The 15,930-nt window shown below is 41.3% G+C and overlaps 1 protein-coding gene across 1 annotated transcript in view; it reads right to left on the reverse strand.

Annotated features, from left to right (window-relative positions):
• The window catches only part of FBN2 (fibrillin 2), a 286,019-nt gene that overhangs the window by 53,557 nt on the left and 216,532 nt on the right, over positions 1 to 15,930 (reverse strand). Inside the window, exons 35-44 of the mRNA XM_054986552.1 lie at positions 15,344 to 15,466; positions 14,868 to 14,990; positions 13,752 to 13,913; positions 12,647 to 12,715; positions 11,827 to 11,952; positions 10,267 to 10,392; positions 8,416 to 8,568; positions 6,256 to 6,324; positions 5,182 to 5,307; positions 4,114 to 4,239 (exon numbers count right to left, since the gene is read on the reverse strand). Coding sequence (XP_054842527.1) covers positions 4,114 to 4,239; positions 5,182 to 5,307; positions 6,256 to 6,324; positions 8,416 to 8,568; positions 10,267 to 10,392; positions 11,827 to 11,952; positions 12,647 to 12,715; positions 13,752 to 13,913; positions 14,868 to 14,990; positions 15,344 to 15,466 — 1,203 coding nt within the window. The remainder of the gene's footprint in view (positions 1 to 4,113; positions 4,240 to 5,181; positions 5,308 to 6,255; positions 6,325 to 8,415; positions 8,569 to 10,266; positions 10,393 to 11,826; positions 11,953 to 12,646; positions 12,716 to 13,751; positions 13,914 to 14,867; positions 14,991 to 15,343; positions 15,467 to 15,930) is intronic.

Here is a 15,930-nt window from a genome sequence, read left to right on the forward strand (position 1 = left end):
GGGAAGCCGACTAGTGTCCAACCTGTGTAAGACGTCACTTGTAGTTTGGCTCTCAGATCTCTGCCTCTGAGGCAAGCACCCCCAAGCTCGGCTCTGAACTCTCCTTGCTTGCATTTGGACAAGGTTCAGCTCTGAACCCTCCTTGTATAGATCCAAGGTTGCACCAGGACTCTCCCCTGGTGAATCTCCATTCAGGATGTAACAGACAGGTAATATAAGCCTCTCCTTGCCCTTCTACTCTTCCTCTTTAACCCCCTCCCCATTTGAGTGACACATGTTGCACAAGTATGTGGGTATTTAGAATACTTGTATCTTAGAGCCAAGCTACAAGTGATGGCCCTTGCCTGGCAAGTGAACAGACTCACGTGTATTCCTCCCTGTTCACTTGCCAGTCACTTGCTCTTCACTTGATCACTAAGTAGAGCGCAAGTGAAAGGCAAGTGAACAGGGAAGAATACACGTGAGTTTGTTCACTTGCCAGGCAAGTGTAATTCGTCACTTGTAGCTTGGCTCTCAGTTTGGGCTATTTGGTGCTACTTTTGCATGCTTGGTAATATTCTTACTGCTTTAGTGTACTGATCATTCTCCCCAATAAAACCCCATCCCAAGTATCAGGCTCCCAGTGTGGGTCGTTGGAGCGCGGGGGGGGGGGGGGCTGGCTCTCCAGCATGGCCTTTACACAGGTGGGGTGCAGGAATGGCCTCAGAATTGGAGGGAGGAGGGGAGTTGGTTTCACCCTTGCTCCGTCTCTCCCTCCGTGGGTCAGACTCTCTTAGCTCCCAGTGGTCTCTTTCTCTCACTTGTCACGCTCAGTCTCGCTCTCTCTCTCTGTACCAAGGTCCATTCCCACTTACACCTCACTGGCCATCCTGGCACCCTGCCTTTATATAGCCCTTTTGGAAGAAGCCCCCCCCTCTTCCCAGGCTTTGCCCTGTCTGGTTGGGTGCTGCATGGGCTCTCCTGATGGCCAGGCTCACTGGCCTCTCCCTGCCTCTGCTGAGGCATCCTCTGCACCCTGGCTCCACCCCCTGTCTTTCCCCTCCCCTTACAGGGTGGGGCTGGCCGGCCCTTGCCAGTGGGCATGCCTTGGCTGCTGGGCCTGTGCAGATGGTGTGCCCTCTGTTGGGGCCTGCATCAAACTGTTGTGCTGGGCTGTCCCCTCAGTGTCCTCAGGGGCCATTGGTATCCTCCCAGGCCATGGGCCATACCCATGCCTCGCAGCACGCTGCGTCACTGCTGCAGCATGCTTGGGGGCCTCCTCACTGCTCTGTGTGGTCTCACTGGCTGTCCTTGCACTGGAGCCATCTTGCTTGGCCACCCTGTTACTTTCCCCCTGTTCCTGACCTGGCCTGGCCATTGCCTTGCCTCCCCGTGCTTCTCCCTGGTTGCCAGGTAGGTCAGGAGTGAGCTTGGGGCTTAAGTCCAGGGAGCCCAGGTCCCTGCCTCCGGACACCAAGAGGGCCATTTCCCCAAGGACCTCAGAGCCTCCTCCATGAATAATCTGATCCTAATGGAATAACCTAGAGTTCTAAAACAATAAGCAACAGACTGATTCCAGCCAGTCCCCGCCCCATCTTAATGATCGCCCAGGAAGATTTCTGCCCTTTCCTGATCATGTCAATCACCCAGTCATGCTTCTATTTTTCCAAACCTCCTCAGTGGAGCATTTTGATACTTTTATGTAAACCAGGAAAATTCCTCTTTACAGTATTAACAAACTTCCTTTTCAAATCTGCCCACGAAGATTGTTTCTTTAAACACTGTCCTGTTCAGATGTGAATACCCCCACCCATCCGCATTTCTGTCAAAGAGGTATAAAAAGTTATCTCTCAGCCCCAATTATTGTAGCCAGATTGGAATTCCTTCAGTAACACCGACTTCACTGTCAACCTCTCTCGGACCTGCTTTGCTGCACTTTCACCCTCTGCCTGGTCAATTTCCAAAGCTCTAAAGCTGCTTCACTGCTGCCAGGGAATCCTTCCTCCCTCCCTCATTGAGATCAGGTTTGTATGTCTTGGGTTCTCTCCTTTTCATTTTCCCCAATATGTAGGTAGCTGTTAGGGAAATGTTTTTGAGTTTTCTATTTTTTAAAAAAAATCTCTCATCCTCCCGCTCTTTTTCATAACAGTTATTTAATTGGGCTTTGTGTTAATTCAATAAAAACTTTTTGTTTAAAAACACTGTCCTTCATTCTTTTGGGAGCTGAGTTGAACCTAGACCTCCCTATATACTAGTTTAGGATCCTAAAATATTGTTTAAAATACCCTACTACACACATGCTTGTTCCATGTCAGAAAAAGGCTCTGCTTGTTTAAAATACCCCACTATAAACATGCTTGTTGCAGAGCCTTCACATGGACAGCTATTTGGGCAACACTGGTCTCATGCTCTCTTTTAAGCTTTCCTAAAACCTTGTTACCTAGTCAAAATTATCCTATAGAATTTGTGCGTGCATCATTTCCTATACATCGTGCAAAATTTAAGTCTAATATAGCTTTATTCTAACTTTTAGAATATAACTTCTTGTAACTTTTAGAATGTAAGTTAGAAGTGGAGAAAGGAATGCCTTGACCTTATACTTGGTTTCCTCAGAGTGAATTTGATTCAGTTTGGAAAATAAGCCTAACTCCCCCAGATACACATCTAGTACACTTATGTTTTTCTGACCACACACAGTAACACTGCAGTCAAGGTGTAAAGTATAAAGAATCAGAAATCCTTGACTATGGGACTAGTAAAAACAAGCTGTGGAACTCATGGATCAATATGGTAGACAGTTAGATTTTAGCTAGTTGGGCTGGAGGTGATTAGGAAGACAGACTATTAATCACATACACAACTTTACATGGTCTTGGTCCAGCATATCTACAGGACTGCCTCTCTCCCTATGCTCTACCATTGCAGCTTCACTCATCTGAACAGGGCCTTCTGCAGGTGCCACATGAGCAAGATCAACAGCTGTCTACATATGTACATTCTCTGTGGTGGCACACACCTTATGGAATGACCTACCTGAAGAGGTCAGGAAAGCTTCCACTTTCCTAGCTTTCTGTAAATGACGCAAAACTGAATTATTCAAAAGGGCTTTTTACTCAGATAGGCTGTATTGTAACAAAGTGGTCTTGGAGGGATGCATCAGTAGAGGGGACAGGGACCACAGACATTACTACAATGTGCTGCTGTATGTTACCTGTGGTTACGGATCTGCTCCTACTTGGTAGTTCCCTGCTGTTTAATGTTGTTCTCTGCTGTTTAGTGTTGTTTAATGTATCAGTCTTAGAACTGCTTATGCTCTGTTTCAGCATTTCTTCAACTCTGTACTGGATTTCTGCTGGTTTTAAATCTTTGCAAATTTGCATTTATAGACCCCATTACATTGTTTATTGAGATATCCTTGAAATTGACTGTACTAATTCACACCATTATCCACCTTGAATCTCTGTGAGAAAGGTGAACTAGACGTTATCAGTGGTAGGGAAGGAAGGAAAGCTGAAGACATGGGGACACATAAAGGTAGGTAGGCTGATGGGTGAAAAGGGGAGAAGGAAGTAGGCCCAGTGGCAGCAGGCATCCCCCTACTGGGCTTAGTGCAGTTGTAGCAGTGGTCACGGTGCAACTTGGCTGGGCCCTGATGGCCACTGTGCAACTGGGACCAGTTGAAAGCTAGGGGTCAACATGCAACTGGCCCTGGCCCTGCACTTGTGGCCACAGAGCAACTCAGCCAGACTTTTTTTTTGAGGAAAAGCTGCCAGGGCTAGAGAAGAAGGGAATGCTGAAGTTGGGGGGCGGGGGCGGATAAAAGTAGGTTGGCTGGTTGGTGGGAAGGAGAGAAGGAAGCAAAAAAAGGGTAGTGTATGAGGGGCTGACAGGGAAGGGAAAGGGGAAATAGTGGGGAATACAGGGGGAAATGAGATGCCCTTGCAAATCCTAGAGGATTCCCCACATGTATTATTTGTATTTTCCACTTTCTTACGTTGCTTAAATATAAAAAATGTGCTATACAACAAAATGTATCTGCAAAATAGGAGAAATGTGCACACAAATTTGCCTTGTGATTCTAGATGAAACATGCACATAAAAGGAAAGGGAAAAGGTGGAAATGAGATTTCTTACCAATGCAGGCACCATTGGGTGAAAGTTTGAAACCTGCAGCACATTCACAGCGGTAACTACCAGGGCTGTTAATACAATCTGCATTTCGTTGGCAGAGATTGTCACCATTGCTGCATTCATCAATATCTGTAACAATAATGATTCTTGATTAAAGGCTGACTGTTAGTACAGGCTTTTGTTAATCTGTATGAAGGGTATTTCCCCCCTATACAATACAAAGGTGAAGTTAAGCATCTTTAAATCCCACTGATTAGAATTAGAGAAATCTCACTAATTTCAATTAATTAATGGTATTAAACAACAACAACAACAACAACAACAACAACAACATTCGATTTATATACCGCCCTTCAGGACAACTTAATGCCCACTCAGAGAGGTTTACAAAGTGTTATTATTACCCCACAACAATCACCCTGTGAGGTGGGTGGGGCTGAGAGAGCTCCAGAGAACTGTGACTCGCCCAAGGTCACCCAGCTGGCTTTGTGGAGGAGTGGGGAATCAAACCCGGCTCTCCAGATTAGAGTCCCGTGCTCTTAACCACTACACCAAACTGGCTAATAATGATATTAACTGAATGAAACTGATAGAAAGTAGTACTTTTTTACACAACACAGAATTAATGTATTGAATTTGGCAATGGGCACTAGCTTTAATGGCACTGGACAAATTCACAGTGGACAAATTTATCAGTGACTATTAGAATATGTATTTATGGCACATGCAATATATATTGCTGGATGCTCAGCTACAGAAAGGTAGCAGCTCTGCCTCCGGCTCTTTTCTCTAAAGGGATCACTGCTGGAAAACAACCATGCATAACCTTCCTTCCTGACATAGTGCTGTTGTTGTTGCTGGACAGAGCAAGCAAGTCTATAAAAAGAGCTGCAGGGATGGATGCATTAGCTGATGCCTACTGTGGATCCCCACGGAGAACCCATGTGGGTCCCTAGAGGTCTGTGAACCCCAGTCTGAGAAACAGAGTGGGGACAGCTACAATTGCTGAGAGGATTTGTTCTAAGAACCTGCTTATGAGGTTAAATGTGAAAAGATTCTCTTTTTCATCACCTTCACAAACCAAGAGCAGATCATTGTAGCTGAATCCTGTGGGACATTCACAACGGAAGCTGCCAATCTGGTTGATGCAAACACCATTTGCACAAATCCCTGGGATTTCTTTACATTCATCAATATCTGAAAAACAAACATTTTTTTAGCCAAATGCAGCTGTTTAGGCCTCCAACAAAACCCAAGTTTTCTCACAGTTTCCCCTAAGTTTATAACACATAAAAGAATTTAGTACTAAATTTTACTTTATTTACTTATATACAAAGAGCAGGGACATAAGAGTCAGGAATGCAGAGAAGTTATAGATGCATGCTTATAGAATTATTTTTTAAAATTTGTACAATTTGTTTTAGTGAACACAAAAAGTACTTTCCTGGGAGCAAGCTCCATTGAACAGACTCAAATAGAATTATAAGTAGATTTGCTTAGGTTTGCTGTCATGGTTCTGTAACAACTGATACAACAGTCAAAGAAATTATGTGTATTAAATTATGTGCATTAAGCAGCCCTAAAAACAGTCACTCCAATCCAGTCAGGGTAGTTTCTCTATGAAAACCAACAAAGGGACACTTTATGTATCATGGAGTACACAGGTTGCTTCCTGTGATATATATGGGTTTCCCTGACAGGCCCAACAGTGCCCTTGGAATGGTTTTAGCCGCTGGGGAAATAGCATGTAGCTGAAGCCCTTCTCTACCTAAACTACAGTCCTGATCCTTATCAGGCACCACATGTGCAGGAATTGAGGAAACCCCACAATTCACATGTGATTGTGATGTCTGACACAGGATGGGGGCTCCAGACCCAAACTGGGTACTCCTTAATGCCTTCAGACTCAGCAGTCAGCACAGTCTTCTTGACAACACAGTTTCCCACATATATGATGATTTTGAGATGCAGGCTGTTGTGTAGACAACTGCTTCACCTCTATGCATAGCCACAGAGAGGAGTACACTCCTTGAACATTTGAATGGGCTCTGGATACATATGATATACATGAAATACAAAAAGGTATGTTCCGTTTAAACTGTTATAAAAATAACTTTAATTAACAGCCTTTAAAAGTTAACCTACCAACAGCTTTTCCTGTGTGAATGTCGAAAGTGAAACCAGGAATATTCCCACAAAGAGACTTGAAATCAACTAAAAAAGAAAATCAAAATTTTAAAAAGAATTTTCCTAGTAATTCCTCAAAAACAATATTTTATTTTTATACTCCATTTTTAATACTTTATCTTCAACCAGCTATGGTTTGTTTCACTTGTGATTTTCCTGTTTTGGATATGAATGGAATTATTCTGGGTGAATCTTACTATTACATTTTACTATCTGATGCATTCTTCACTTTTATATGACTGGATGCTGCAAGTTGAGCTCAAAATCTAACTAAATTTTTAAGTAAAAATAAGCAAATGATATTAATGTCCTCTTGCCTTCTAATCTGGAAAATGTGTGTGTGGATAAACACAAACTGTAATTCTACAGATACAACCTGTACATAAGGCCTTTCTTGCTGAATAACTAGGGGCACTGCCCCTGGTCGCTCAACTCACCAACATCCTAGCTCCCTGAAGTCATGCTATTTAATGGCAGTCTTATCTTGAAGGTATTTGATTTTCTCTTTTATTGTTCCTATGGCTTTTTGATCACACAATAAAGATCAGGGATGAGGATAATGATGATTTAATGGTGGTCTGAATAAGAATGAGCAATTTTGCTACCTGCCAAAACAGCTGCAGCATTACCAGATGAAGCAAGAGTTATCATATTTTTATGAAGAGCTGTGAGCAAAATTAGATCTGCCAGCATAAGCAGCTTACATCATCCTGTGTCTTCCATTTCATCCTCACAACAATCCTGTGAGATGGGTCTGTCTGAGAGGGTGTAACTGGCTCAAAGTTAGCCAGCAACCTTTCCTGGCAAAGGAGGGATTCAAACCTAGATTTCCTTGATCCTATTCTAACATTCTAACCACTACACCTCACAGGCTTTGACAGGTCAGGGAAGATGTTAAACTCCCTTTGTTTTTGAAGAGAGTGGATATTTTCCACCATCTCTGTCTCTACTGCCTGTCCTTGCTGGCTTTTTGTCAATAAACTGAAGCATCCATTAAAAATACCAGAGGGATGCTTGGGGCATAATCTATGCCAGGAATGTATGATTCCCTTCATTTTTGGGTACTACTGGTTGCCAATTTTGAAACCCCTAGATTTAGCTTCTGATGAGTTATCCCTTCCACAAACAAACTTAACTTCCATTGCAAATAGCATGGGGCAGGGGCTTTTGCAGATAACATTTTGGTACTACAACCCCCACAATCATGCCAAAGTTGTTGGCCAACTTTGAGGGCCTAGCTTTATTTTCAGATGAGTTATGCCTGCCACAGTCAACCTTAGCTTCCACTGCAAATAGCATCAGGAAGTTTGTGCAGGTACTCTGGTCAGGATGCCCTGAGTCCCTTTATTTTTGGCACTGCAACTTCTATCATCATCCTAAACTGGGTGCCCAATTTTCAGATGTTTAGCTTTATTTTCTGATGCATTGGGCCTGCCAGAGACAACCATTCCCTCAAATATACAAAGCAGTGTGGGTGTATGGTGGTGGTGGTCTGGTGATTACAAGACCCAGGATGTTCTGATTCCCTTCATGTTTGGCACTTCATTTCTGAGGACTTATATCTACCATAGATGGACGGACAGGCAGATGGATGGATTCTTTCATTATTATAGGAGATCCTGTGTCTCCCAAGACTTCTGCAGAACATTTATATATTTATATTTATATTTATATTTTTATATTTATATTTATATTTTTATATTTATATATATATATATATTTCTCATTCATCATTTTCTTCCATTGTTGGTACATTTCAAGAGATTACATACCTCCAGGGTAAAGCCAGAAGATAAGGCTTAGGAAACCACATTTTTAGTATTATTTGCTGAAACAAGGAGCAAAATTTATATTGATTTTATTCAGCTGTTAACTACACCCTTTTCCTCTTTTCCTAAGGTAGCTGGGTTTCTGGTGTGGAGTAAAGGCACTGAATCCCAAATTTGCTCAGACAAGGTAGCATTCAGTGATAGCCTGTGAGCAAAAGCCTGGTTTCAAAAAATAACCACAGTTAAGATAAAGCATGGTTTCTTGCGGTCTCTCTTCAAAGCTGGGTTTGGTACAACGTACACAATTTCTGAGCGTTTTCCAAATAAAGGTATATAAAGCAGTTTTTACCTGTGTTTGGAGTTGGACATGGTTCACAAGGCTTGTTCCAAGCTTTACCAACATTATAGGTGCAGCAACACATCCTCTTAGTTACATTAAAGGGCAGCTCATTATCACAAGATGTTCCGTTATAGCTTCTATAGCAAAAGCTCTTTCTCATATCTACAAATATAGAAAGGTTATATGAACTTTGAAGTGCTTCACATGTAACAGTTACAATTATCTTAAACGTAGGGGTGTGCACCCCCAAAAATCCAGGTGATCTGAATCTGGGTTTCAGGGATTTCAAAAAAATAAGGTATCCCTGAAATCTAGGTCATATTCTGTAATCCAGTTAGAGAATCCCAAATTTATCTAGCCATTGGTCCCTATTGGTAAAACTATTCAGTTGGCTGGGGGGGGGGTATTTTTCAAGAATCTGCCAAATTTATAGGGAACATACTCCTTCCTGTCATGTCCCCTCCCAAATTTCAGGAAGATTGGACTCTGGGATTCAATTTAGTGGCCCCTGAACAAGCTGCCCCAAGCCACTCTCTATTGTTTCCAATGGGGGTAATATTTCTAAGGCTTTCTAGCCAAATGGAAACCTAGAGCAAAGGCAACCTCTAAGCAAAGCCACTCCCAAATGTCCCACTCCCAATGCAAGCTGCACCAACAAAGCCCAACAGAACCAAATTAGGGCAAGGAAACCTATATCAAACCAGAGAATCTCAATGTCAAGCCATAGAATCCTCCCAGTCTGAAGCAAGGAGGTGGTGAGGCTTGCTGGAGCTGCAAATTTTAAAGGTGGCTGGTGGCAGCTTGAAGGTTCTTTTGGAGCTCGGGCAAGAGTGGGAATCCACTCTCCCTGCTGCCTCCTGTCCCCTGCTGGCCTTGCACCACTCTTCTTGCCTCTGCTTTCTGCAAGGCCAAGCTGCCAGCCCCAAGATGAACATCTCTGCTGCTTCTCATAGGTACTGCCAAGGTGCACTTACAGCCTTCCTCCTGCTCTGTGGATGGTAGCCCAGCCAAGTACATCAGGAAGAGGCACCAATCGCCAGCCCTGTCATCGGAGACAAGGAGATGAGCTGACAGCCCTGAGAGGGGAGCATCAGGCAGTGCCTTGGCAGAAGCAGCAAAAGAAGGATAAGGAAACACTGGTCTGCTCCTTACCCGCCAAGGGAGAAAGGCGGCAGTAGTGAATCAGGAGTGCCTTTCATTTCTTCTTCTCCCATTCCTCTTTGCTGCAGTTGCCTGATTTTTGGAGCACAGTTGGGGGTGGAGGGGCAGCATGGGAATTCACTCTACCTATGATGTTATGAAAGGCTCACCAGAAGGAGAGAACCCAATTCATTGAATTACTCCAAGAACAATTTATCATAGAAGATTATGAATGAACTAATAGAACTTGTTCTAAGTTATGGTAGGATTGATTACCCAAAGCTCTAAGAGGTGGTATAATTAAAAGAAATGGAGGTAGGGGAAAAATAATATTGCAAATGCATGTATATGTGGGAGGAGGGGCACAGAGCAGGAATCTCTACATGCATGTTTAGATATATGTTTATGAAATGGCTTAAATCTTGGTTCAAATTGTTTTGTTACATGTTGAAATTGAATCTATCAAAAACCATTTGAACCAAGATTTAACTTATTTATTAAACATACATTTTTAATGTTAGTTTAGTTGAAAGAGATATTCTACTTGGACATCTCATAACAATGAGATGAGCCCCGTGGAAGCAGCTGCCCATGGCACTCGTGGGTGGTAGTGAGGGGTGATTGTATGTGTAACCCATTCTTAACTTTGCGGATTTATAGGCAGATTGCTGAAGTCCATTCTCTTCTCATTAAGTGGAAGAAATGTGAAGGGTGACATACCCATACAATTGTGTCCTCCATTCACCTGCATGTATTCTGGAGGGCAAATACAAGTGTAGTTCCCTAAGGTGTTGTAGCATGTCCCAGGGCCACAGACACCAGGATGTGCAACACACTCATCAATATCTGGAAAGATGAAATAACAGAGCTTAGAAACAAAAAAGCAAGCAAGCACAAATTGAACTGCATCAGAATTTCTTAATTGGAGAGAAGAGAGTAAACAAGATTGATTAAGAGCTGATCTCTTCTGAGACTTCTGCGTTTCCTAAGCATCATTTAATAAATAACACCAATTCAAATGTAGTGCACATATTCATGCATCACGCTAGAAGACAATCTCATTATATATTGGACATAAATGAAGAACTGGATCTTTTTCAATTTATCTGATTAAGACCAAATTATGGAACACATTTATCTGAAAATAGGTTCCACTGAAATCAGAGTCTTGCTTCCAAGAATATATGCTTATAAACAGGGTGTAAGGGAGGTGGGCTTAATAGTCCTTTCATTTATATTATGTTATTCTTAATACATGAGAACATATAAGAAGAGCCCTGCTGGATCAGACCAGTGGTCCATCTATTCCAGCATCCTGGACAACCAGTTACTTTGGAGGGTCAACAACAGGGGCATAGAGGCCAATGCCTTCCCCTGATGTTGCCTTCTGGCATGAGTATTCAGAGGTTTACTGCCTCTGAATGTGGAGGTTTCCTTTAGACACTATGCTCAGAAGCCCCTGATAGACCTATTGTCCACTTTTTATGGCATTCTGGACTTGGGGCGTCAACCAGGCAGGCAGTCTTTTAGGCAGTCCTAACCCAGAGAAAGCATTCTATCTGGGCTTCAGTTAGTGTGGTTTTAAATAGCTTCCTAGCATTCTTTAAAGATTTGACTCTTGGGTTTCCCTTTCAGCTTCCTTTTAACTATTCCCCTCATTTTTTATAAAGTTCCCTCTTTTGAAATCAAAGATTAACATTTTAGACTTTAGGGGTAACTTTCCAAGGACACTGAACTTAATAGCATTGTGGTCACTGTTCCAGTTGGCACAATGACATCTACATCTCTCACCAGGTCTTGCATATGCTCAGAAGCAAGTCTAAGATCACTACCCCTCAGGTTGGATCTGTGACCAATTATTCCAGTGTACAGTCATTTATGATGGATGGAATGTCATTTCTACAACACAACACAAACACATGTTTACCCGTGTAGCTGAGGACAACCAGTATCATATAATCTGCTTTAGTCACCTCCTTTGTTTTCTTCTCCATCTCAAGGTCAGCCTCAAGGGTTTGATCAGCTGGGTGACAGAACACCCTCATTTTTAAGTAACTCTTAGATCCCAGTATTTCCACCCATATTGCTTCTGCACTCTATAGTTCATTTGTGGAGTACAATACAGTTTCCACAGCCTAGGGTGCCTAGAATCACTATCACAGCCTAGAATCACTATCTGCATGAAGACAGTGATTCAGGAAGAAAAGAAAAAGGTCTGCAGGTTAAAATACTGTTTTGAGAAAGGACACGTCTTGGAATAAGAGGGGGGAGAATTTGTACCTTCACAGATACGAGTTTCTTCACTGAGGTAGTACCCATGGGGACATTCACACTGAAAGCTGCCAAAGGTATTGATACAGTTTCCACCTTGACAGAGACCAGGCAACTCTTGACATTCATCAATGTCTGCAAAGAAAGAGAAGGTTGTGTTTTCTACCTGACAAGAGTTACATGAAAAGTTATAGGAGATCAATTGAATACAATTAACATTTGCTTAATTGGCTCTAAGACTCTTCCCACATTTCCCGGGGGGGGGGGGGCGGTCTCCTGCAGCTGTTTCAGCACTTGAAAGAGTGCCATGCTGCAGGCCCAATGAGGATCAGGCCCTTGCAGCATTTTAAAATCACCTAAAAATGAGGATGGCAAAGCTGTGGCAGCTACAAATTCATTATCACGTATAGTTTGGTTCTAAAAACTGGTAAAATGATAACAAATTCCAGAACAGCTCCTTGAAGATCTTTATTTTTTTTAAAAAATGTGGCTAAGTAGAAAAAGCTTAACAGAAAGAACAGTAAACATATGCAGAATTGAATCATTGAAAACTAATTTCTATACATTGTTCCATGATTCAAATGACTAAAACAATCAGAGTTGACAAAATGCATGCATTTCAGTTTTCTTATGCAGTTGCATATACAGTGCCTTCAACAGAACTTGCAGATTAACAACTTCATTCTAAATCTGCAGTGCCTTTCTCTTGTATGCAGATATGCAATGAAAGCGGTCCTTAGCCGTGCTACCTTCCAAATGCAGACAGTTTATAAAATATGACCTTCCCATTAGCAAAAGTCATAACAGTGAGTGTTCAAGATGAACTTACCTTCTAAGATAATAGTTATGGGATTTGGTCTGAATCCTTCACCTCCTGGACAGAGAGTATTATATTCACCTAGACAGAAAGAGGCATAATTAATAATAAAGAGTGACAAGATTCATCATACAGATAATTTCATTTGATGTCCCTGTTGTCATTCAATTGATTAGTCCAAAAGAGGCCTACTGTTCATGGCAAGTGAAATTTACCACCTGAATATTAAGCAAGCCGTTACTGTACAGAACCTAATACTTTTGATCCTGTGACTGACCCTTTCATACAGATTTACTTTTTCTGGACAGCAGTACCAAAGGTGCTGCCACAAATGTAATAATTGATAGAATTTTTAAAAATCTAAAACATAAACAAACATTAGCAAAGAAATGCAAAACTCCTGTCCTTATTATTAACATAGTAGCCAGTAGAGAAATGAGGCATTTAGATTATAATGAGGTTTATGAAAATAAAAATAGAAACAACAGTATTTCAAGTCGGAACTATAAAATATTCACTAATTAGTCACCACAAATTATTTAATAACACTGATTAAAATATTTTTACTTGTTTTATTTCTGCAGAAGCAAATGTTAGATTAGAACTTAAGGAAAGCCATGACTGGCAAGGCTATTGGGTACATTTGCAGACACACACCACTCTTCAGACAGTACTGATTTCCCACAGGGAAGCCAGAAATACATCTTTGTTTTGCAAACTGGCTGATCCAGTGGTTTTCTTCAGTTAAGCAAGGGGTCTTTTGTTGGAAGAAAACTCCTTTTGTTGGTAGTACTCTGTCATCCAATAGACGAAATCATCCTCCAATGGAAGATTCCTCACAGAGCAGAAAGAAACCACTGCATCCAACTCAAGTGACCATACCGAAAGTCAGCACATGCTTTGTGTGGCACCACTGATTTCAAATTCAGAGATTCTGCTTATGTTCTGTGCGCCAAGGAATAGTGCATGATATACAGAAACCACTGCGTGGATGACGTCATCAGATTTACTCCTTTTATTTTATTGAGAGGATTTACTCCTTATGGTGCCTTATTAGTAGTTTTTTTCATCAGCATACATGCTACACAGACATGAATAGAAGAGAATAATTCCTTACTGCTATTTACAGGTGGGCAAATCTCACAGGGATTTCCCCAAGCCTTTCCTAGAGAACAGCAGCAAGATGAACGACTGACTCCAACGCCAATTTCAGTGTTGCAGGATAAACTTCCATCACCTCTTGGTCCATACTTCAGATAACAGTTGCCAACCCGGTTATCTATACAGAAAGCATACAAATGTAGCTGAGTTTACTAGTCATGGACATTTATTATGCATACCATAAATTGTTAGCAGGAAAAAAACACAACTTTTTATATGAAATCCTGTCCATTATGAGTTCTGATAGACATATAGATTGTATACTGGATAAGTTCTTAAAATAACTGGTCTGTATAAAGGGAAAAAAACCACGTACATGGGTCATAAGAAGCATTCATGTCTTTATTTGTATATATGAGATCATAGGAGAAGAGGTATTAGTGCTAGAAGAGAGACAAAAGGTCGTTTTGTTTTGTCTCTTTCTCCTCACAATAAGGGAGGGCCATTCATCTACCAGTTTACCAAATATCAGTTTACAGAATTTTGCACACTATTTGCCACAAGCAAAGAAGCAAGTGCACTGCATATAAGTGTTCATAGAGATTTGCACAAGTGAGTCAAACCACAGGCTACGGGAGAAGATAACCTCCATCCCAACAAGGACCACTGTCAATCTGACATGGAGAAAAAGTTCTTCCCAACCTCAAACATGGTAAGGATGACACTTAACCAAGACATATCACTGAACACTTAACCAAGAATCACTGGCTACATCTCTACTAGATCAGACAACACCCTGTGTATAATTATGGCAGTTTCTTGTCAACCAACAAAAGGAATACAACAAAGTAGCACGTGCTTTCTGAATATGATGTGACACAACGGTCATATCAGAATTCATAGACCTGTAAGTTTATCCCATTCCATCTTAAACCTATTTAGACTTTGGTTTATGAAATAATTTTGGAATCAGTATCTATCTTTTGTTTTCCCCAATTCATATGAATGGTTTTTAATTGGTTGAGAATTTGACTGACTTTATTTCAGTTATGACAGAAGACTGCTTTATGTGGTACCACTGCAATTTTCTGCCTATCATGGCACATTCTGACATAGCACATTTTTTTCTTACCAACACAACCAACTCCAGTTGGATTCAGCTGAAAATCTGGAGGGCAGTTACATTCATATCTTCCAGGAGTATTCACACAAAAACCATTAACACAGTTGATAGGATCAGCACACTCATCAATGTCTAAAGTAAGAAATATAAAGATCAGCTGAAATGGAGTCTTTAAAATTTCCTTCAGTTAAACACAACAAATCTCTCAGAATATTTTTACAAATCCAGTTTCAAGTTTCTTCAGATAATATAAATCTGGGTCATATTTTTGAAAGTCTGTAAGATACATAGCACATTGGGTTCAAATATTCACTCAGCTATGAAGCTTTCTCAGTGACTTTGAGGAGAATAACAATTCCTCAAACTATTCTGCTGTGGATAAAATGGAATAACCAATTGAACACTATCCTGCTTGTCTTGGGACAAGCATAGGATTCAAATGTGATGACTATATATTTAAACTTTGTATAATAAATAAAATATACCTGTACAATTTCCTCCAGTTCTATCCAGTTCATAGCCATCATCACAAATACAGTGAAACATTCCTGGTAAGTTATTGCAAGTACCAAACACACAGATATTCTGGAAGGCACATTCATCAATATCTGAAATAATAATAGCATAATTAGTTAATGGGCATCAATGTGATAAATATTCTGAATTATTCATTTATGCAACTGGGGTATACACTTCAAAAATGTTCATGTTGATTTCAGATTCGTATTTCTCAGAAGGCATGCTTTTCATCATCCTGAAGTTTCTGGACCCTCATTACCATTTTGGGATTTGGGGAGGGTATATTTTGAAGGTCCAGAAAATTTGGGACACTTCTCATCCCCTGTCTCTGAGGGAGGGAGACAAAACTGGCCCCACCGAACAGCTGTTAGTGTTTCCTGTCCCTTTTAAGATTAAAGGAGACTAGAAGCCCTATCTAACAGCTGATTGTCATGGTACACCAGTTCCACTGGGGCGTACTCTTTGAATGATGAGGAAAACTTCTCAGGCACTTTGGTCTCTGAGGTGCAGGACCATCTGAACACTCCACAGGCAGACCTCACTATCCTTCTCC

This window comes from Eublepharis macularius, chromosome 8 (assembly GCF_028583425.1).
Source record: "Eublepharis macularius isolate TG4126 chromosome 8, MPM_Emac_v1.0, whole genome shotgun sequence".
Lineage (NCBI taxonomy): Eukaryota > Metazoa > Chordata > Lepidosauria > Squamata > Eublepharidae > Eublepharis > Eublepharis macularius.